At 39.4% G+C, this 23,754-nt stretch overlaps 1 protein-coding gene across 1 annotated transcript; it reads right to left on the minus strand.

Annotated features, from left to right (window-relative positions):
* Nucleotides 1-983: 983 nt before the first annotated feature.
* prdm2b (PR domain containing 2, with ZNF domain b) lies at nucleotides 984-14,119 on the minus strand. The gene is made up of 7 exons (XM_030778572.1): nucleotides 14,005-14,119; nucleotides 11,908-12,011; nucleotides 11,533-11,685; nucleotides 9,758-9,884; nucleotides 6,586-6,678; nucleotides 1,567-6,188; nucleotides 984-1,222 (listed from the first exon to the last, which is right to left on the minus strand). Exons 1-6 carry the CDS (start codon nucleotides 14,117-14,119, stop codon nucleotides 1,573-1,575), a joined length of 5,208 nt encoding a protein of 1,735 aa, XP_030634432.1. The 3' UTR covers nucleotides 984-1,222; nucleotides 1,567-1,572.
* Between the last annotated feature and the right edge of the window lie 9,635 nt (nucleotides 14,120-23,754).

The following is a 23,754-nucleotide window of genomic DNA, read 5'->3' on the forward strand; positions in this document are numbered from 1 at the left end:
GCTCAGAGGTAATGCAGTTACATCATACATTAAATTAAAATAATTCAAGTTCTGCTTTTTTTTTTCTTCTTTTTTTTTTAAAGCTGAAATTGGCACAATTTTGCAAATTTAAAATAATTTTAAGTGTCCCATACTCATTTTGGAATAAACACCAGCCAAACTATTTAAAGTGCTTTTCATCTGAACGGACCAATGTGCCTAGATTATAAAATATGCAGGCAGTGACAATCCTGAGTTCAGGAGGGTTTCATAACTGCAATGGTGAACACCACTTGTGGTGGTAACAATAGAGCTTCATTTCTAAAAAGAGCATCTTTATCAAATTGTGTGTTTAAGTGTAGTTTTAATGGCTTGCAGCCCTGCTGTTAATGCTACTCAATATAAAGGTCAGGACAAAAAAAAAGAAAAGAAAAAAGAAACATGAATGGCTTAAAAGTTCAGAAGGTTCAGCCAGGAAAGACAATGGTCACATCTCTTATATACAGCACACACATACAGAGCTCCAACCCATGTTCTCACTGTCTCAAACAGCTCATTTCAACAATAGTAAAACAAAACAAAAACGCCCCTCCAAATATGAGACAATTATAACAAACATTGCATTTGTTTTTCTGAAAATTACATTAAATTAAATACATGCGACTGTACTGTCAAATAATTTTCATTATTAAAAGAGCAGGACAAAAAAAAAATACAGAAGGGGGGCGAGGCTCAGTCTGGCCAATCTGCATACACGGCACATGCATAAGAGTCTGTTGAACCCTCTAACCTCAGAGACAACATACAAAGGGATATCAGCAAAGGAATACTTAACTGGTTATGGTAACATCTGATAAAAGATTGCCTTTTGCAATACACCAGCCAGTAGCCTTAATGGAACCCCATTATCACCATTAAGAATCAAGTAAAATTACTTTAGATAAATGTTTATATAAATGTATATTTATTAATTGTGTATCTACAATCGCTTTGGGGGATAAACATCCAACATATGTTCATTTATCAAAGTGCATTGTGAATATGCTTCCATCAGCCCAAATGAAGCATTTCAGAGGTAAGACCCCCAACCCCTTTTCAAAAATCTGTCCAATCTCATTTATGGTAATGATGTCCACCTGGAAGTCTCTGGTATCCAGCTGACCCTAAAAGATGCCTCCGTCATTTCCTGGGAATGATTTACGCTATCCTTGTAGTTTTACCTGGCTTTTTTCGGTCAGGACTCCTAGCACAAAAACAGGACAAAACAACAAAAAATAGTTTACTAAAACTGCATAACAGTATTGAGGCCTAATAGTAAGTTATATTATAAAAAAAAAAAAAAAAAAAAAAAAAAAAAAAGCCTGGTAGACAAATTCCACGGATCCACGGGCACTAGAACGTCTTCTGAGGTAAAGAGGCAGTTATTTTGGTTGATTTCAAAGAATAATTATAATTCATCAAAAATTACAGAGATATTTAAATACTGAAATACAGCTCAGTGCTTAAATTTGTTCAGTGACAATTAGACTAAATAATTCAGTTAGATTCACAAAGCTTTTCACATAAGTAAGTTTAAAGTAAAATTACCCGGGATTACTGTTGTTCATGATTGGACAGGTCCTCTGTCTTCACCACCTCAACTGAGGCTGAGGCACTGGCCATCTGTAGACTTCGAGTGACTGGTCCCCCAACCCTCTCCCGTGTCCTCAAAGAGAACCGTCCTTCCTTCTTGGGCTGAACTTCAGGCTGCTGTTGTGATTTCACCTCTACCACCTTTTTAGGGGTCACCTCCTTCCCCATCCGTTGCATTCTCATGGTTGGACGCTGTAAGGAGTCATCCAGAGGTGAAGTAGTTAAAGATTGGGTTGAAGGCTGAGTATTGTTCTTTTTGCTCTTCTTGGAAAGGGGCACTGTGCCATCTGAATTAGAGGCAAGTCTCTTGATGCGTGCCTGAGAAAGAATGGGTTTTCCTTTACTTTCACTTTGCACAGACTCCAAGCTGCGAGCCCTTGTTTTTCCTAGGGTCTTGACATTCAACCCTGCTTCATGCTCTTGCTTCACATCAGTGTCTGTGACTCTACTTCGAAGATTCATGTTCTTATCATGGGAAATTGCCATTACTTTTTTAGATTTCTTTGAAACAGGCTTCATTGGGCAACTGCATGCAATATGCTTGCTAAGGCTGGCTGGGTAAGTAAATTCTCGGCTACAGTGTGGGCACACATGGACATCCTGCTGCTCTTCTGTCTGGCTAGCAGCCTTCCTTGCAGAGGCAGTAGTCTTATTCTTCTGAGATATGGCCTTCTGGACAAGCTTATTTTTCTTTTTGTTAAGGGCAGTCATCTTTACTTTGGAAGACATCTCCTGGCCAAAGTTGAGCCTTTTAGGTTGACCCATCCTGCGGAAGGCATTCTGTCCTGCGCTGGCATTTCCTATAGGTGAAAAAACACCATTCTGAGGCTTCACTATCTGCCTGAGTGGAATGGGGTTTTTCTTAGGAGTGTAGCGCCTCTTATCGCTTGCATTGGCACAAGCTAGTATGTGTTTATGCAACTCAGGCATGTTGTCAAAGCTCTTGCCACACTTGGTGCAGCGGATAGCTGTGGTGAATGTTTGGGGGATATTGTGTGTGGTGAAATTTGTGGCAGAAGCCACAGAGCCCGCAGGTGTGCGATTATGGTAGGGGAATGGCGGCGGCTTGAAGCTGGGGTAGTGTTGATTAATGCCAAGACGAACATCTGGGCCTTTAGGCTTTCCAGCCTCTGAGGCCATTATTTTTATGGTAGTGTATAGCTCTTCAGTAGGGTCCTCCTTGCCCTCCTCACCATCCTCCTCATTAGCGTCGTTCTTGTCATGATCTCCAACAGTGTTCTGAGAGACAGCTTCAGCGGCTGAGTCAGCAGCTGCATTTGAAGGATTACTCTCCAAATTTGCCTGGGCTGGATCAGTGTAGTTCTGTGGTCTCAGCTTCCCATTTTCAACAACAGTATGGGAACAGCCCTGGTCTGGATGAAGGTCCTTCTGATGCTGTAGGAGGTTGCAGAGAAAAGCAAACTCCTTTGAACAAACAGAACAGACATAAATTCTGCCCACACCATGGAGAGTGGAACGATGCTCCAGTAACGCTGAGGTATTTCGAAACAACTGTACACAAAACTCACACTTGAAAGGCCATTCAACAGAATGCTTCATGATATGCTGGCTAAGCTCTGAAATTGAGCGGAAAGGATCCTCACAGACATTGCACACAAAGTTCTTAGCAAAGGTCTCCTGTTCTGACATCTCCTCACTAGAGGTTTTCACTGGATATACTGACAGAGACGAAGGTAAATGACCATTAGTGTTAATTTCTATGTCAACTGGTTCTTCCTTTCTTCCAGTTTCTTCAATATTTGAGACAATTTGTGACTGCTGACAATCTGAATCTGCAGCAGCTGAGTTTAATGTGACCAAAGGGGATTCATTTTGTGGGGATAACTGTACAGGTGAGAGTGAGGATTTCGATTTAAGCAGTTCCTCATTTGTGTTCCCCAAATCTTGAGACAATATTTTGCAAGGGATGTCCCTTTCACTAGTAGTGGAATTCAGGTTAGCCTCTGAATGAGAGGAAGTTGCATAATGCTTACTCTCTAACACGCTAGATTTAGAATCAGAGGATGGGCCCTGAGTTAGTGTTTCAGGCTTTGAGAGGGAATCTGACTTAGAATGTCTAGTGGTGTCCTGAGGACTTGAAAGCAATGAATGAGTACTGGGCTCCAACTGCTCAGCTGTTTGGCCCAGTTCGCTATGACTGGGATTCATGGCATCAGGACAGGATTCCACTATATTAGCATCACATTTGCTGGACTCCGACATCTCTAGTTCGTGTTCAAAATGACTGGAGAACATCTTAGGAGACAGTTCAGGCAATGAACACAAAACTGAGGAGTCTGATGTTTGAGCAGGTTGAGAAGACAAAGTTGGAGGCGAAGGAACAGTAGGCAAAACTGGCGGTGGAGGTGTAGGGGAAGCTCGGCTGGAGGAGGATGGAGAAGACGGGTTCATCGTCACAGGAGTCAGTGAGGGGGGAGATGGAGGAGTTGTTTCATAAGGCAGCCGGTCTGAGCTAGAAGAGGGACTAGAAGGAGAGACACCTGTGATATTGCTTGAAGAATTACCATCTGGACTGCCGAGAGCAGGTGAACTCCTCTCTCCTGCTGGGTTTAAACCAGTGTACTCATTCATCAACACTTTCTCAAGCATGCTGGTGTTGGGTTTCTTTTTCTTGGTATGAGGGTGGAGTGTGGGACTTCCTTTTGCTTCATGATCCACTACGTTCTTCCGATGCAAACTTAAATCCAGCACAGACTCTCCAGGCCCTTTACTAATGTTACTGTTTCTTTTACTGACTGCATTTGAGAGATCGAGAGGTTGCTGATTACATGAATTACCTCCACTTCTTGAAACAGACCACTCCTTGAACATTTCTTTTCCAGAAAGACTTGTGGTGTCTTGATCTTTGTTAGATAAACTCCAGGCAGAAGACACGGACTGGCCCTCAATTCTTGGAACCTGTTGTAGGAGCAAGACCCCAGTTTCACTTGATGAGCCTTCCGTTTTCAGCGAGGAGCTACTTTGTGTTGATGTGGGAGGAGACGTAGTCCTTCTTTTGAATCTGCCAGAAGCAGCAGGAAGAGAAGAGACAGAAAGTGGGGTTGCTAACTTGTGGCTCTCTGCAATCAGAGCAATGGTTGGTTTCTGAGTGTCTTGGGTCTGCAGAAGCTGTTTTAGTTTAGGAGAAAGATAAATTGTTTTCTCCTTCGGGAAGGCCAACGTCTCTGTTGACTGGTTAAAAATATTTCCGACCACTAAAGGTGGCTGAGAAGAAGTAGAGGACAGCGAAGCTGTGGACGACATTGTTTCAGATTCGATTTTCACATTGGGTAGAAGTGGCGGCGTAGTAGTTCTTCTTTTAGAACCTGACTGGCCAACCACTGAAACATCCCTAAGGGGACTTCCCCTTGTTTCACATTTAAGTGTCTGACTCATTTGTTCTGGACTGATGATAACTGCATCAAGACCAAACAATGCTGCAGAACCCGAGTCGACTTCTATAACCTCACAGCTACTGCCTGTGTTTGTAGGCAAGATTTTGCCATCTATGTAAAGACTAAGATTCTCAGAAATGTTGTTCGAGACATCGACCATGAATTCTTCTCGTTCTCCCTCATCTTCTGTGTCCACACTAGGCACATAAGTTGGTGGTGGACTGACACTAGGTGATGCTTCTTGGTTAGGTGTGGCATGCTCTAGACCCTGTTGTTGGGACCGGACCTCTTGTAGCAGCATACCTTTCCTACTAACACCTTTTGGCATAAGATGACGCTCATGGATTCTACGCTGATGTCTGCGCATGTTGGTGTGAGTGCCAAAAGCCTTGTTACAGTATTTGCAAGGATGCAACTCTTTTGACTCTCCACTTTCATCCAACACAGAAGGCCGATCAGACTCTGCTCCTGTGTCTTTCTTTAGAACATCAGAGCTTCGTGGAGATGCACCATTCTGAGAACCCATGATGATATGGCTAGGTGACGTTACACCTACAGATGGTGATGATTCAATAAACACTGATGGGCTGCGAAACATTGCTGTGCCAGCAAGGGCCCCAGGCCTCTTTAGACCATTTTCATGTCTTCGCTCATGCCTTCGCCGGCCAACCTGTGATCCAAACGGTTTGGCACAATAACGGCATTTAAAATTGTGGGTTTGATGGTTGGCAGTGGTGTGTATGTGAGTGTGGCGTTCTAAACCCTGTTTTGTGGAAAAATGGCGCTCACAGTGCTGGCAGCGATGTGTCCCCCCTTGTGTGTCGTCCTCAAAGTCAGGATCAGCATCTACCTCACGCTTCAATAAGGACGACTCACACTCAGTTTCACTCAGAGGACTTGCACAGACTTCCTCAACAGGACTGTTCTGAATTAACTGCTGGTCAGAGTCACCATTTTTGTCAACCTGCACTGATTCAGCAGTGCACTGTTGGCTCTCCTGTGACGATGGCAGCTGCATTTCTCCTTGTTCACTCTCTTCACCATTCTCCTGCCCAGCCTCTGCAGAAGACAGCTGTGGTGAAGAGGGGTCCTTGCTGTTGGTTGAGGAGGTCATGTGGGATAGCACAGGTACCTGGACCTGGCCCTCAGAGGGTGAAGGCTTCTCATCCTCTTCATTAAGGCCTGACATACAAAACATACAAAAATAGTTTTGTTTTTTTTCCAAGGTAACATTAAGGCTATCCAGCAAAGTCATTTTAATCTGTTTTTCAACTAAAGAGAAATGCAGGTGTCAAATTTTATTTAGTGTGCCTTATCCTTATTCTGCCTTAACCAATGACAGAAACAGCATCAATTTAACTTAAATCTAGAAAATATTTTTCAATTTGATCAAATTCAAATGTTTATTAATCATCACAACTTCATATGGAGTGTGTTGGCAGCAAGCAATTTGACACTTCTACAAATAATATCACAAGTATTACTAACATCAATGTGCAAAACACAAGCATTACTAACATCATTGTGCAGAACATACACAAACAATCCAACTGATTTGAGAGACAATGAAATGACAAACCTTCTTGGGACTCCCGCATTTCTGTGATGACAGGTTTTGTCTGGCTAGATTGTTTGGACCCTTGCTGGGCTTTTTCAAACAACTTCTTTCTAGCTTTGGGGAGAAACACAATCTCTTTAATCAACAATCTCAGGACTTTAAACTCATTGTAAAGGCCACCTACAACTACTCACAGGTGAAATACCAAATACAAAATCTTTAAGTAACATAAACAGGATAACATTTGACCATTAAAAATTAGTATTTACTGACTTGATCTTACAGAACCCTACCTATCAACTTTTTTTTATTCACAGTGACTTGTCTTGGAACTCTTGTTTAGGTCCATAAAATAATGAACTTAAATGTTAAGACTGTGTGGACATGTTCACCAATCATGTAGACACCGAGATCTTTCAGCATAACAGTCATCCAAAGCAGACCTCAGTAACATGTATGGTTGAGAAACGCACATGCCATGGGTCAGGCTGGGTTTCTCAAAACTGGTTCTGAATATCCAGAGTCCTAATGGTTGTCATATCAACCAAATGGCATGGTCTTCCACTGAAAAGTGTGAATACCTGTCTCCCAAGTTTAAAAAAAAATCTGCCTCTACTTTGGAGACAATAACCACCGGGACCAAATAAGACAAGCCTTGATTTGTGCAATTTGTGTGTTCTCCATTTGGTCTTATTTGGATAACATAAAGAAAGTTACAGAGATGTACAACCACACAATAAAGATCGCACTCTCAAATTTCAAAACTAAATTTAAAGTGTATTGCAACAAAGACTGCTCGAAAAGCACTCGGTACCCTGACTGAGAGAGTGCAGCTTGTTTTTATTGTTGTTTTTCTGATTTTAGGGTTAAGACCCAGGGTGCAAACTATGCAAACCTGTTTTGCTTGAAGTAGTTAATATGAAAAATGAAGTTGGCAAAATAAATGGAACTAACTTCCTCTTGAGGCTCAAGACAAAGGCTCAACCTAGTTTAAATCAGAAATGGCACTTTAAGTGTGTGAGCAGAGCTTAATGTACAATGAAAACCTGAGTGACAATCTACCAATTGAGCTACTTGCAAGAAAATGGTTATTTTGTTTTACATTTGACAGCATCTGTAGAATATCTGCAATATGAAGAAACCAGGAAGTCTGCTTTCAAGTTTTCACCAAAATATCCATAATTTTCCCTAATAATAAACAATATGAGTTCTTCTGAGGTGTTCTAGAAATTGCAGCTCATGGCTTGAATGTCCCTGTAATTGCCAGAAGCAAAGCACCACAAAACTTTCTAGACAGGACCAGTCCAGGTGCACAATATCAAGATTAATAGTCTTTCGATTATTGTTCTAGCAGATAAGTTTCACATGATACACAAAGTAGCCAAACTTACGCAGTACTTGGCAAACAGAACTTCACTAAATTAACAGAACTCACCCAGTGACATAACTGTGCTTGCTCTCTCATGAACCCCAAATTACAAATAAGCGACCACTCCCCACTTTTGACAGAGCAATTATTTGGCAGATGTGAAACTTGTAATGTGTCGGAAATTGTAGATTTTCTACACTGTCATACATCATAACAATGTACTGACCAAGAATTTTGAGAATCATGCAAATGTTGCCATGTAAATAACATAAAACCATGAAAACACTAGAGTAACTGCACACTGTAAAATGTTCTGAAAACGAACATTTTGTTTTGTTATGTGGCAGTTTTTACCGTCATCCAGGAGAATACAGTCGTTCAGTCAGAAAAAAAAGTTCCACTGCATGTTTGTTTTTTGGTCTTGTAGTTTGTTACTTCTTATTTCTGCTCAGTTTAACAAAATGTGTGTTGATAACAACAGAAGGAGAAGTGAAAGCCCCGTTTCACATTGATGGCAGTGCTTTTAATGAAAATAAAAACCACCTGAGGTAGTATGAGATTTAAAAAATCATCTCTCAGTGTCACATATTACTGAAATGTGCTCCTGATAAGAGGTCCTGAAATCCAGCAGACAGATTTTGTATTAAAGGAAAAAAAAATCCAGTTATTACCGCACGTTTAAAACAGTATGCCTAGGAAGACACTGTACCTAATACCAAAAAAACCCCCTCCAAAGACTCTGGACTGAGGCCAAACTTGATGTATTTGATGCACAAGTGTAGCATCAAAGGAACTAGCTAAACTATCAGCAGTTAACAGGACAAATTCACCTCGACGAAGTAAGTAATACTACATTTATAAGCAAAGTGATGTTCCTTTTTTAAATCATCTTCTTTAAACGCTAAATTTGTCTTCTTACCATTCCTGTGACAGAAAAATCAACCAGACTAGTCAACGACATAAATGAACCATGTTCAAACCTTGTTAGAATTGAAAATTATTTCACTACACCTTAAGGTGTACGGAGCTTGACCTGTTGCGCAACACAGGCCAAAGGAATTGCAGAAAATATCTAGCTACATTTCACGGACTTGAGGTCACTATTATAAAACACATACCAGAGTAATACCTGGTCAAGTAGTTTATTAGCTTGCTTGCTACCTACTTTGCTGTTTTTTTTGCTAGCTAGCTAACTGTACAGCTCAGCATCTCACAGCGGAATGGCCCGTTTTATCCAACATTAGCTATTAATATTAAAGGTAAGTGTATGCACCTTGTAAGTTAGATTAATTGAACTTCTAAAATCGTAAACTAAGACATGACAGCAAACTGACACATTGTTAATGATTATCTATCTAACAAAACAATAACTACTGCCTAAAAGTCTGTCTATAAAGGTCACTTGCTAGCTAGCTCGAAGCATCAAAGTAAGTTACGAGACGATGCTTCCCAACCTTGCTAACTATCACCCAGCCAATGGAACTGACCGTCTAGCTACAGAATGTCAAACACTCTTTCACGCTGTTTCTTTTGACGCTGATATATTAATCACACTGGGCATTTATAGTCCACGACAAATGTCCTACTTAATTAAAAATTTGGACAGAGACCAGCTAACACAAAACACCAATTGTCACACTTTAGAGACGCTAGCTAGCTACCAACTTTAGCAACTTGCTATCACTGTATGCTTGCACTGGCAAGTTACTCATTATAAGCAGCGACAAACGCATACACTAGATATGATCAGTTTATCCATGCCGGGTTCTGTTGTCAAACATACGACATTTAAAAGAACAGAGAGAAAGACAAGATTGAAATTACCTCGTTTAGCTCGAGGCGAATTTTTCTTGCTCAAGCTGCTGGCCCTTTCTTCCTCTAATGCAGCTGCTATCTCAGGATTGTCTTCCCCATTGTACCATACTAGCAGCTCTTCGTCTGGTTCGATTGGCTGTTACGAGTAAGGAGGACAATAAGCTCCAATCAGAAGCAGTTTTGTTGGCGTTCTAAGGGAAATAACTACACCATAATGCTGTCTGTCAAGCTTTGTAATGGTCAAGTTAGGGGTTCAATGGTTGGACAGAGAGTGCATTTCAGGTACACTTAACGCTTTTTAAGCTTTATAACACCTCAAAATGTTTTGGACCCTCGTCAAAAATAACAGCCGGACAGCAATTAAACTCAATCCTCGCCCAAACGAGATGTTAATGACACCTCTCCAATATAACATTTATAATAAATAATCGGCATAAGTAAACAGTCTTGCATGACTTTTATTACCTCTACTCTTGAATAATAAGATCTCACATAAAAATATACACGAGTTTCGTTCTAGAATTTACACATTAAAACTCAAATAAATCAAACAAGGACTTGTCCACACAACCTTAAGAAGCAGGCCAGATAATCTTTTTCAGAAACTAAACAGTTCTTCAGGAACTAGGCAAAAAATCATGACAGACTTGAGCTGAGTTATATTTGTGAAAGTCAGGCTTTCTAGTTCTTAACTTTTCTTAATGACCCCAAAACTACTTTTACACAAGACAACACTAATATTGGCAAAATACTTCAGAGAGTTAACATAAATTAACTGCTGATGACCAGAACGATGCTATAAAATGCTGAATTTACAGTGCAAAATTGGGACTATTCTGATAGGAACCATCCAGCTGAAATTAGTTAAATTAGTTGTCAGTCATCCAAAGTCTTTTGGAAGTTCTGGGAGTCACCCAGAAATTAGCATCACCTCCCTGAAGGTGACCCACCTCCACCGGTTTTTGTTGTTGTTTTTGAACTTTTTTCACAGGGGAACCCAAAATGCATTTTTCATCAGAGGACTCCGGTCCCTAAAATCAATTTTTCAAGCTTGGGGGGATCTGTGTTGTTATGAGAAGAAGATACTGACCTGTCCAAGCAAAGGAAAGCCTAAGGAAATCAATAGCCCATGTTCTGCAAGGTGCTCACCTGTGACTACAAACTAAAGGACAGCAACTTTGCCATTCTTTGAAGAAATAAAATTTGACTCATCATACAACGGTCTCTGAATGTCTATCACACTTGATGCAAAAATGGTAATTCAATATCCTTATACTTCCAAATATTCACTTTACACAAATAGGATCATGTATGCTAGTAAAATATGCCAGTCACAATATGACAAACCTTAACAAATAATCAATATAACCTAATATCGAAAACCAGCGAATTTGACATGCTACGTAAGGTATATAGTCCTCAAAAAATCTGCCGCTTGGAATGAAATACAAAATGAATGCTGTCCATTACAATAACGTTAATTCGCAAAAGCCATTTTGTAACTGTCAAACTGTCGTGAATAAGAATGTAGGTTAATGTTGTTTATCTAAACCATATCTGCAAGGGCCACTGAAAAGATGAATATATGGAAGAGACCATGCAAAATAAACAGGTTTAGTGCTACCACACTTCTTTTGCACCAAAGACTAATGAAAATTTGAATACTATGGTATACTACTTTTGTTTAAAAACTCTTCTGTTCTTCTTTTTGTTCTTGTTTTTAATAAATGAATAAATTAATACTTAGGAATCTATTAATCTTTAGAACCACAGTAAGCACATACCCTCAAAACTTTGTAGTAAATGGATCTGTTGATCTCCAGAGGGAACAGGTTTTGCTCTTCAGATGAGCGTGCCCAGTTAACATACCGCAACCAGTTCCCCTTCATGGGATCTGTGGCATCCACACACATCCATCCTCTCGTTGGAAAATAAACCTAAGGGAGACAAACTCTTTTTGCATCAGTTTCAGACAAAAAAAAACAAACAAAAAAACTTTACATGCAGGACAAAAACTGTATGAAGATTAGTTATATTTTGATATTTATTCATTTTCTATTAATTCACAAACGTTTTGGAAGAGATTCACAAATTTTCACCTTTTTTACAAATGAAAACTAATGTGTTTGTATTCATGACTGATGACAAAAGCCGCTCACCTCCCACATGTAAACATTACTAGTCACTTGAGACCTCTTCTTCCTCTCTCCTATGAATGGACCAAATCTTTTACCTTTAGGTATGCATTTGGTGGCCCAGACACCTGTGAAAAGATAACACACAATCAGGTGCCTCAGCAAGTAGTCTATCAAAGAGTGCCCTGCGAATGTTTTTTCGATGCAGTTTGATTTACAAAAACTATATATAATAGAGTCTTTGCACTGTCTTTACATGTAGACAATTTTGGAGATCGTGGAAATGCTAAAATGCATACCAAGGCAGGTTTTCTCGCCTCAGTGTATAAACCTGAGTGCAATTTATTTTTTTTATTATTAGACTCATTAGTTAATGAAAGGCCAACTCAGACATTTATTAGTAACTATGCAATCGACCCATTTAACATGATCACACAGCACAGGTAGCTCCTTGTATAAGTCTCTGAAAAATGTGAACTATATTTGCCTGTAGCTTCCAGTAATAAAATGAAGTTTATGATCAGTATCAGATAGGAAAGACCGATAGTGTTGTTGTGAGCCAGGGATATGAGCCAGCCCAGATTACACCAGCTCAATAAATGTACATGTGCCAAAATAAAGTTAACACTTGAATATAAGACAAAGCATTTAGTGAAAGAAGGTGCTTTCAAAAAAGTATGAGACCAGAGTTAAATCAGTAGTTAACATCCTTTCATGATCAAGGTTATACTGGCTTCCATAGCATGGCAAAAAGTATGGTATTGAGATGTAAAACAAAACAATCAACCCTGAATCAGCCAAATGCAAGTTACAATATAGGGACAACTGTCTGTTGATAACTTCACAGTGAGGGATACTATGGGACAGTTCATCAACACCTTTTAACAGCTAAAAATGTCATTTTTGTGTGTAAAGTGGTGCAAAGAACAAAGACAGTAATCTACAGAGCAGTGGGGAAGCAAAAAATCCTATGATCAAATGAATCATTGATCACCCTGATCTCAGGGAGTGGACGAGTGCATGTATTTTGTATGCCAAAAGAAACCTACCAGTCCAATGTATCTGTTTTCCATGATGAAAGGTCCTACCCGCTTGGTTACATTGTTAGGTATATTTTCATGGCAAAACATGACATTTTAGGTTCACTCAAGACTTTGTAGTGCCCGGAAAATGTTGCTAAATTCAAAACTCTTCTAACTGATTACCTCTATCCTATGATGAGGTATTTTGAACTTGATGGGAGTGTTCATTTGTAGGATGAGAGTGCTGCCTGAATGGTTTAGTGAGCATGTAAACAATCTAAAACACATGCCATGACACCCTCTGTCCCTCCCGACCAAGGCTTATAGTACAGACCAGAAAAGTGCTGGAGAGTTTTCTATCACCATCAACAAATTTTTACAAAGTTACAGACACTTGTTGAATCCAAGTCAAGGCACAATGAAGCTGCACAGGCGCTTCAGTTTTAAGATAATTATTTATTCATATCAGTTTCTTCCAGCCTTTGAAAACAACAGCAGCCAATCACAAAGCAGATGTAGTTTTACACGTTTGCACGTTGTTTACATGACAGCCTATAGTGAAAGCACATGGTAAGCAACAGAACATGTGCCGAGACAAGTGCAAAAGCCACAGTTACCACAAAGAGACTTCTAAAGATAATGAAGTTCTGGACAAAACAGTCAGTCATCAGTAATCTGGAACTTATTCAAATATCTAAATTCTAGTACTTAAAACAAACAAGTGCCTTGTTGAGGAAATTTGCCACTTAACGCAACCCAGGGTTATTGAATGTTTATTTGTCAGCCAGTTAATTAAGACAATAAATAATTTTATAACTAACAGTACAATTAACCTTCTAGTTTCTTCCTTAGCCACATGAATGCAAATGGAGCACTGTTAAAATATATATCTATCAAATATAATATATACATAATCTGAATCTGAATCAGATCTAATCTGAATGTATCCTAAGATCTTAACCACTGAATGGGTTGGTCAAATAGTAAAAGCTCACAAGAGTTTTGGAGCATATATGACACCAGAGCCCCTTCAATGGAGTTATTATTTTGTAACCACGCATAATAGTACACATATACACAAAGCCCTCCACAAACTCACCAATGCGATTTTGATTTACAGCTGATGGTCTCAGTCTCATCTGGTCTGGAAGCCCCCTCCATACATGAGGTGGAATGTCATCCAGGCTTTCTATCAGCCCTCCAGGTACAGCCATTACAGTCTAGAAAACATTTCAACATTAAGTTCACAATCTAATTCAAACACTTTACCAACACTGCCCAAGCCAATCAATCATGTACCTGATTTCACAGGTGTCAGTTTTAATTCTCTCTCTTGAGTTGACTAAAAGAGTGTGTCTGGTGCTTACCTGTACCAGAGTAACTTCACATGTAGCTCTATAACAAGTGGAGCAAACAGCTCACATGAGTCCTGAAAAACAGTGCAGAAGGAGATATTCAGAATTCATTAAACATAAAACCCAAAACCTGTTGTCTGAATGGATGTGAGAATCACCTTTTATCAGTTCAATTCTGTCCTTAAATACGTTACCATTACATAAAGATATTATTTATATATGTGCAGCACAAAAATAAGAGAGCAAAACATTTGTGTTTTAAATAAATCGAATCATCTTCACATGTAAGCTCATTTTGAAAACATCTGAATTATTCTAACCTAATCTATTCTACTCTCAAACTGACTACCTAAGGAGGTGCCCAAATATTAACTCAAAATAGCAGCACACTCAGAAAAAAATGTTGAACCAACAAATTCTTTAAATTATTTTAAGATCAACCGATACTGCTATGTTCTATATAAATCTACTATAATGTTTAAAAACAAGACATTAACACCCAGTACTGTTGCGGAACCATCAAACATGAATTACATTTAGATAAACATTTCCAGTCTTTTTCAGTGTGTGGTTTTCATAAAATATGGCAACAGCATACATTTAGGCCATTGCAGTTAGGGAGAAAGAGAAGAATATAAGCATTTAATGTTCATAACTTTTACTGAATCCCATATAGTTGCCATGGATGGATAAAAATGCAAGTGCAGAGGTGATTCCATCCTCTAGTGTCTTTGTTACAATACCCTGAGGCCATGAGCAATGCAGCTTAGTGCAACGCTACTGGCTAGGCCCAGCCTATTCAGGCAGCACATCATTACAAAGAGGCAGACTGGAGACCCTCCTCTCTATAATACAGCAAGGACACTACCAGTCACAGCATCAATTACTGATGACATAACTATTATTAAAGCTCCCTGTGACTATCTGAGCACCCATCCGAATCCTGAGATTAAGCTAACTACCTACACATCCTCCCTGAAACAACAAAAAGGTGTAACATAATACGGCTAAACAAACAGCTTTATTTTTAACTCTGTTTAATTATGCATATTTGATGGTTGCTTTGAATTCTGAAGGATGGCTAATCTGAAACTATATCAACCATGAACATCACCTGTGTCTCATGGAGGGTTATGTAGACTTAACAAGATTATGTGGATCTATTTAATTGCACACCAGCTGGGGTTAGCATGGGTCATTCATCCCTTCACATCAGCTTGTGATTCTTTAATCTTAGCCACACAAAGCAGTCACATTGTCTTTAAGAGCCACAAAACCTACTGACTTCTGAGGATGCGCCTGCATTAAATGTATTACGTGGAGTTGTGTCTTGTGAAAGAAAAGTTTCTTTGTTAAAGCTTCTTCTGAACTTACAATCTCCTAAACAACAAATCGCTTACTGATCATATTGTACATGAATGCAAATCACAAAACTGCAGTGAGACTGGGTCTTATAATAAGAAGAACTAATATGTCTGTTACCCAGAGGCCAATATGCAGGGTCTGGGGGTAGACAGATCTTCTGCTTACTTGATCTCTCTATCCATACAAAACAAAACAAAACAAAATTTCTAAGCCTACAAACTGCCTGTATAATTCATACACAGCAAAAAAGACTGAAATCAAAGTCAATGTCAGCCATGCATTATTCACAGTTCTAGTTTCTGACCTACAACAATTAGGCTATAAGCCAAAATCATTCACAATCACAGAAACGCTTTATCTGTTATTCAGTGGGAAGTTATCCCCATTTTCCTCAACTAACCTACACTTGAACCGAAAACTGAGGAATAAGTGATTCTCTCTCTTTGTCTTTTTAAGGTTAAGGTGTAGCAGGTGAGTGTACAGAATTAATTCAAAAAGCAAGGCAAATTAGTTTGTTATGTATTCACAAGATTGGTGCGCGCTTGAGAGGCAGACAACAGTTTTATAGGGTGAGTTTAATCAAATATCAGAGACATATGCTCTTTTGTTCAGCACTGACATCACAAGCTCCAAATCTGTTTTATGTGAGTCAGGCTGGGAAGCACTGAGGGCCCATTTATATGGCTGGCAACGTCCAGTAGGAACAGTTATCACAAAATAAAAAGCATCACCAACACACACACAATACATAAATCTCTATAACTTGTTATGTCCAAGAAGCAACAACTAAATAATTCCACAGAAGAGAGGATATATAGATATGTATATTCACCTGAGATTTAAGCCATTGTTTATTAGGCAACGTTGCACATTGGAGAGGCATTTAGAACTTTTCATAACATCTTCACGTAGTTCAATTTCAGTTAATTAAAAGTACTGGTGTGCTTGGCTTATGACAGAAGCATGAGGATTAGATAATGTTAAGTATTTCATTATGGTAACATCTTTGTCATTACAGACGGTAGCCATGCATGGGACAAAGAAAGGAGTTGTCTCACTGACCGAGGATTCAGACAATGGTTCAAGTCCCACTTTAAAAGTTTACAAAAGCGTTCTAATTATTGCTTGTCAGTTTTACGAGTAAGATATGTAAAGGATTGCAGCAATTTATAACAGGTTACGTCGTCATAATATAATTCATTTAAATAAAGAGTATATTATTTTTAACTTGCATCTACTGGGCTTTTTTTTAAAAAATACATTAAAGCAGTTCTCCCATGTCTACACTAGGTATTATTTTAAAGTATCAGATGTCTTCGGGTATAATAACCAGACCGGTATCCATCACGAGTTGTGTTCATGCATAGCTTTCCAGGCTGTACATCCCGACTTAGTTTTGGCTAACAAACGTATATTAAATCGGAAACAATTTTCGAATTCAGGTTTTATCAGAGGCAGTTAAGAAAACTTTCATGACATTTTCCGGAGCGAACAAATAGCCCCATGGACTGGAAGGGCAAACACATTTTATTGTTATCGACCACTTAGAGTGCGTTTGAAAACGATGCAACTCTAGTCCGAGCAAGGTGTCTTGTTTTCCATGGCATTCAGTGAAGTGTTGCAAATGGTTAGTTGTAATATGAGTGAGATCTTTTCTTTTCACTTACCTGAAGTATTTTAACCGGCACTGTGTGGTTTTTGGTCTACCTGCTTTCAATCTTCTGAAAATGGCGGATGGAGACTGAAGCATTGAGCTTCCCCAATGTTACTGGTCGGTCGGTCGGGTCGCAGAATTGGGAGAGGCAAGTAGCTCCTGCAACCTACATGATGGGGCAGTGGTAGAAGTAGGTTTGTAAACCTGGGCCTTTGCAAGTTGGGGTAAGACACAGTCAACGTGTCATGAAAACTGCTTTCGCAATGGCCAACAAACGTGACTATGAGACTTTTTTTTTGTTTTAAATAATTGTGTCGAAAGCCAAGGTCCAGGGTAGTTTAAAGACGGTCATTATAATGGAACGTTAGAGAATGTGCAAATGTTCTGGGCAACTCGCAGTAATTTCAAGGCCACGGTCGTAGTTTAAATTTATGAACGGCTCACCCATTTAAGTTACGTTTATGTTTATATTGCTGTTTCGCAGGTCACTGGGTTGTGCACTCGTAAGAAGTGGTGAGGCAACCTTATTTATTTAAATCTAGTTTAGCTGTTGTGACCTGTTCTGTGTTGTAGGTCATGATTGTCTATAGTCGAGGACGTCAAAGACTGGACATATCGGTGCCTTTCTTATATTCCGAAAAAGCCATTTTGTTCACCCGAGCACTTGCATAATGCTCTCAGTTGTTTTTTGTGAAACACAACTCCACGTCCAAGCACTGCAAAATCCCCACATTTATTTCTTTATTATGTATATTATATGTCTCTACAATAGGTGTGGTCTTTTTTGGGTGATTGCTATTTTCGATTATAGTTTGCATTTTTGGATTAAAAATGTGCACTCTTTATGATATTTCACAATAAGATTTTTTTCCACCCATTATAGAATTTCTTGAGAGTTTTTTTCATTACTTGAAAGAGATGCCAAGTGAGCTCCCTTAAGTAACACCTGATCACAAAAAAAAAAAAAAAGCTAAGTACAACACCATACCACACCATGAAACACTCTGCCTGATTTCAAAGTTACCACTAGCCTCTTGAAAACCTCTCTGAGCATCCACCTTGGGATTCCACATTTAAATCAGTGTCTTGATGATGCTTCATTACTCAAGACTTTTAACACCAATCCCCTCTGTCCACATTGTCTGAAAGGTTTAGAATTTAACATCCATAATTTTTACTCCATTCCATACTAATTCTCCTCATACTGCTCTCACTTCATTGGTTTTGTCTGTATTGTTTGCTAGTGTGCAGTGTAGGATTGCACTGTAGTATTCGCCATATCCCATAGAATGCCGTTGCGATCGCATTTGTTGCAATAGTTATGTAAAGCTTGTTGTATTAGTATACACCAATGAGCCAAAACATTATGACCACCTCCCTAATATGCTGTTGGTCTTCCGTATGCCACCAAAACGGTGCAGACCTGCTAAGGCATGGACTCTGCAAGACCTGTGAAGGTGTCCTGTGGTATCTGGCACCAAAACATTAGCAGCAGATCCTTCAATTCCTGTAAGTTGTGAGGTGGAACTGCCGTGGATCTGACTTATCGGTCCAGCACATCCCACAGATGCTCAATCGGATTGAGATCTGGAGAATTTGGAGGCCAGGGCGACACCTTGAACACTTCTTCATGTTCCTCAAACTATTCCCAAACAATGTGTGCAGTGTGGCAGGGTGCATTATCCTGCTGAAAGAGGCCACTACCATCAGGGAATACTATTGCCATGAACAGGACTTGAAGTAGCTCCTGCTAATGTTTTGGTGCCAGATACCACAGGACACCTTCAGAGGTCTTGTAGAGTCCATGCCTCGGTGGGTTGGCACTGTTTTGGCGGCACACAGAGGACCAACAGCATATTAGGCAGTTGGTCATAATGTTTTGGCTCATCAGTATTCGCTTGCACTTCCTCTGATCCATAGTCTAAGTTTAGCTTTGTATTGTAGCTGTCTAACATAAGCCTTGAATTTGTCTTATCATCTGACCTTGGGGAATTTTGCTTATTCTTAAGTTACTTTAAAAACAAATATATTTGCACGTTTTAGAAATTACTTTGCCTATGAACATTTGTTAAATGAATCAATGCAAATATATGATACAAGAGACTAACCTTACTAAAACCAGTTGTAGATACACTAACCTAAACTTGTGTTTATGTGTACAGCTCAGTGCAGTTCAGTGCAATATCCTGTATCTGAGTTCTACAATATCACACCACTGATATAACTGCTGTTGCGGTAAAATTGTTGTACTCTAGATACAAAATGGAAAAGTTGTAGATTCTTGTTCAGAAAACTACACACAAACACACACACACAAATGACATAAAAAATAAGAGTGAGCTCATTTCACATTGGCAGTTATTCTCAAATCTCTCTAGCCTCTCCCTTCAGAGAGGCTTTGCAGGTCTGTCTTCGATGCTTACTGTGATTACAAATGGTAACCAGCAGAGAGCACTCTTGCTCCTATTATTAAACATTAGGTCCTATAGGTTTCTTTCCAAAGCAAACCAGGTTCTGTGCATGAAACCAAATGGAGATTCCATTGCACATGATGGTCTCTGTGCTTTAGGTTGTATAGACATGAATAGTCATGAGTGTCCTTTATTTTGGAATGTAGCTTTTTACTCAAACTTTGTAATGAAAATTCAGCATGGCTTTGAAATGGTAAGTGACCTAGTGAGCAGAACCGTAGATAGCCTAAATGACTTTGATCAGAGATGGAATCTTTTCTCGTGCTAAACAAAGAAGTTTACAGCTCCTATACAATAATGTTGCTTCCTTTTAGTGTATCTTTTTAGTGATTTATGGTATACAGACATCATTCAAGAATTAAAATTTCGAGCAAGCTGATTGAAATTGACCTTGGCCCTTGAAACCAACAGTATGTTTAATCATGGGTAGTGACTACTCTGTAGTTAATGTAATAAAACTGGTTGTTGGTTAATAAAAGTGCACCAGATGTGCAAACCCCTCCTCTTTCTTAGTAGCCCACCATCAACACCCCTACTCCCCTACCCTTCACTTCCCCCAGTAGTCCAGCTGTCAGCAACAGTCTAGCATGAGTCTGAGGCTTACATTTCTCCTCATAGCTTTGCTGTCTCGTGTGTTTGCACATGGGGACATCAGTCACTCTATGTCATGCTTACAACACATGTGTACATGGAGATGCTTGGAGTCACTAACAAATTATGACCATTCATTTTGTACATCCTGTTCTCTACAGCATACTATAAGTGTGCACCATAGTATAGACTGCAAACCCTGCAACATGCCACTGAAGAAGGGAAATAGATCTCCCCTTTTCAGAATGGTATGGTGAACTCACTCAACATGAAGTCTGAACATACAGAGTGGGATGATATTGTGGACTGCATAAATTCAGAATAAGCAGATATGTCAGGTTTTTAACATGTTACATACATGATGATATATTTTTGTATTACTGTAGTTTTAATAAATGACTCATTTGTTACTTCAACAGTAAGTAAAGGCAACACAGCTACAAGTAATGATATTACAATGGTTTGTGTAGTTAGTATATTTAGTTTAGCGGTTATAAGATGGCTTTAGTATATGAAGCTATAAGTATATAGCTTTGTGTATAGTTCCTTAAAATGACTTGAAACAGAAATATTGGTGGCTGTGCTCTAATATTGCCATATGATCTCTGATAAACAGCATATTCATCATTATGGTTGATGTAATCCTAGGGAAGGAATACCCAGTTCTCTGATTAAAAGATCTACAGTTAGAGACACCCCTGTGAATAATATATTTTTTTTAATTCATTATGCAAACACAATGATTTCTAAATGTTGAAATATATTTAAAATACAAGTAAAACCATTTATTTATGTCAAGGCTATAATACAAAGAAATTGACAATAGCTTAAATAATGTTACATATTACACAATAATCATATGTACAGTTCTTTTTTTATCTTCTGAAAGTACTACAGATTTCTAAATGATCCTCACAGAAACAACCATAATGCATGCATGTATTGCTACTTCAGTAATAGTAATATTTCTATTATGTCAGATAGTATTCACTTAACAACCTATTCATTTACGTGTCATTCCATACTACTTAAGGGTCATCAAGAAGACTAAAACTGCTGCTATTACTACTACATGTCTTTTGCAAATGCAAGAAAAGTTGACAAAGTGCAGCTACAGCCTTATTAATATACAGTCACGTTCCACCCTTGGGGTGGGTTATCAGGGATGTGTTTCCCTTTTTGACAGTCCAAAATGCTATCTTTATTTTTCCCTCTTTCTTCTCAATTTAATTGTCACTTGAAAACAGAATGTATTCAGTAGTTCACAGCAATACAGTTGACAGCACACAAATAAACCTCCTGCTCTTCAATGATCTCAGGTTCTGGAACAAAGAAGGTGTACCTGGTTATAGATAGTATAATGGAAGTCTTAGATATGTGTTATTGAGAGTAATAATTTTGGTTACAGATCTGTAAATAACTTCTAATATGATTTTAATTTTATTTAGTGTTCATGTAGTCATGTTACAAGTTTGTAATTCTGTAAATCATAATTTTGTTATACTTTTTGTTAAAGATCCAGTTACTGAAATATTCACTAATAAAAGATGTAGAATCTGTAATGTAAGGGGTTACATACCAGAGTTCTTACTAGACTTCAAAACGACCTAAAAAATGTAAAAGCTGTCCCTTTGCTTAGCCCAATGTATAGCAGTACAAACATCAGTAATAAACATTATTGTTAGCATTAATAACATCCCTTCCTATACCTAAGATTTGATGATTAGGCCATTGTAAAGACCAAAAACGCAGACTGACATTGATGAATACTCACCATTATTAACGCATCTTTCTCGATACTGCCCTCCCTGCAGAACCCACAGCAATGAGAGACAGCAGTGAAATAAAGGCAGTACCCAGCAGTAACCCTCTGCTTACACCTCCTGTAAAACAGAGATGCAGTGACGCAACAAAAATCCATGCCATTAAACTGAAAACACTGCTGTATATGAAGTTTAAAGAAACTTTAGTTGCCAAAATATAACCGTAGTTGGATCAGAGGGTACACCTTCAAAGAAGTCTAACTTGGTTGCAATTGCTAATTTAAACATAGACTCATTTCTATCTTCCATGATACTTGATCATGTAGCAGCTAACTCAAGTAGACAGAAGGAAGCATGAATATCCTGGAAGATTAGTCAGTCATGTACAAGCACCATTCTCCAAAAAGTTAAAGCTTTACCTGATGGTTTCTCCTCAAGCAGTGTGGCTGTTGCTCCAATGTCCATTGATAATGGTGGGACAGTGGCATCATCATCATCATCACTGGGTTCTTCAGCTGTTGGAATATTCTCCACTTCTTCAGCTTCAGCCTTTATTTCTGGACACTTCAACTCTGGACACTGGCAATCTGGAGCAGACACTGTACCGGGCTGAGTTGGAGAATCTGTTGGAGCAACTAGGACAACAGGAGCCTCTGCTGAAATAGATGGGCTGGCCTCTTCAGGCTCTATCTCAGTTTCATTATCTTGTTCAAGTTCAGTGGGCATTACTGGAGCATCTTCCTCAGGGACTGCTTCAGTAGGAACGGCTTCCTCTGAAGCGGCTTCTTCTGGGATAGTTTCTCCTTCTGGAATTCCATCCTCTGTGGAGACTGAGACAGATTCTTCTGTTACATTTTCTTCTGGAAGAGCCAGGGCAGGTTCTTCAAGTTCAACAGGGGCAGCGTCCTCGGCAGTAGTTTCCTCCTCTGTGTTTTCTGGAAGAGACACTGGAACAGTTTCCTCCACTGCAGCTTCTTCATCAGCATTTTCTGCATCCTCTGCGATGGTGTCTTCTGAAACATCATCTATGGTAGTTTCTGGAATACCTTCCTCATGTGCAGTTTCATCTGAGGCAGCCTCTTCAGGGACTACCTCCTCTGGTTCAGCTTCTAATGGGGCACCAGCATCCTCTTCAGCAGTCTCTGCTGGGATAACTGGGGGGACTTCATCTAGTGAAACTTCCTCTTCATTGGTTCCTTCCTCTTCAGTAGTTTCTACAGGTACAGCCACCTCAGGGAGTGTTTCCTCTGTGCCAGGGTCCCCCTCAGAACCCTCCTCTGTAACAGCTGGGGCAACAAGAACAGATTCCTCAGCAGTGGGGTCAAGAGGGGAGGGCTCCTCAGGGGCGCTTGGGACAGGTTCCTCTAGACCATCTTCCTCTACGATTATCTCAGCTGGAGCAATTTCTTCTGATGCAGTTTCTAAAGGAATAGCAACGGCTGGTTCTTCTGGCACAGATTCTTCAGGGGAAGGTTCCGGCTCAGCAGGAGCAGCATCCTCTGGAGCGGGTTGCTCTGGAGCCATTTCCACAGGTGCAGGCTCTTCTGGAACAGTATCCTCACTGATAGACTCCTCTGGAGACGCTTCCACAGGTGCAGGCTCTTCTGGAACAGTATCCTCACTGATAGACTCCTCTGGAGCCATTTCCAC

Source organism: Chanos chanos, chromosome 6 (assembly GCF_902362185.1).
Source record: "Chanos chanos chromosome 6, fChaCha1.1, whole genome shotgun sequence".
Taxonomy (NCBI): domain Eukaryota; kingdom Metazoa; phylum Chordata; class Actinopteri; order Gonorynchiformes; family Chanidae; genus Chanos; species Chanos chanos.

Coding starts and splice junctions, on each gene's coding strand:
- prdm2b (XM_030778572.1), bottom strand. CDS start 14,119: ATGGCTGTACCTGGAGGGCTGATAGAAAGCCTGGATGACATTCCACCT. Junction 12,012..14,004: donor TGTAAATCAAAATCGCATTG/GTGAGTTTGTGG, acceptor ATCTTTTCACAG/GTGTCTGGGCCACCAAATGC. Junction 6,679..9,757: donor TTCGCCTCGAGCTAAACGAG/GTAATTTCAATC, acceptor TTCTCCCCAAAG/CTAGAAAGAAGTTGTTTGAA.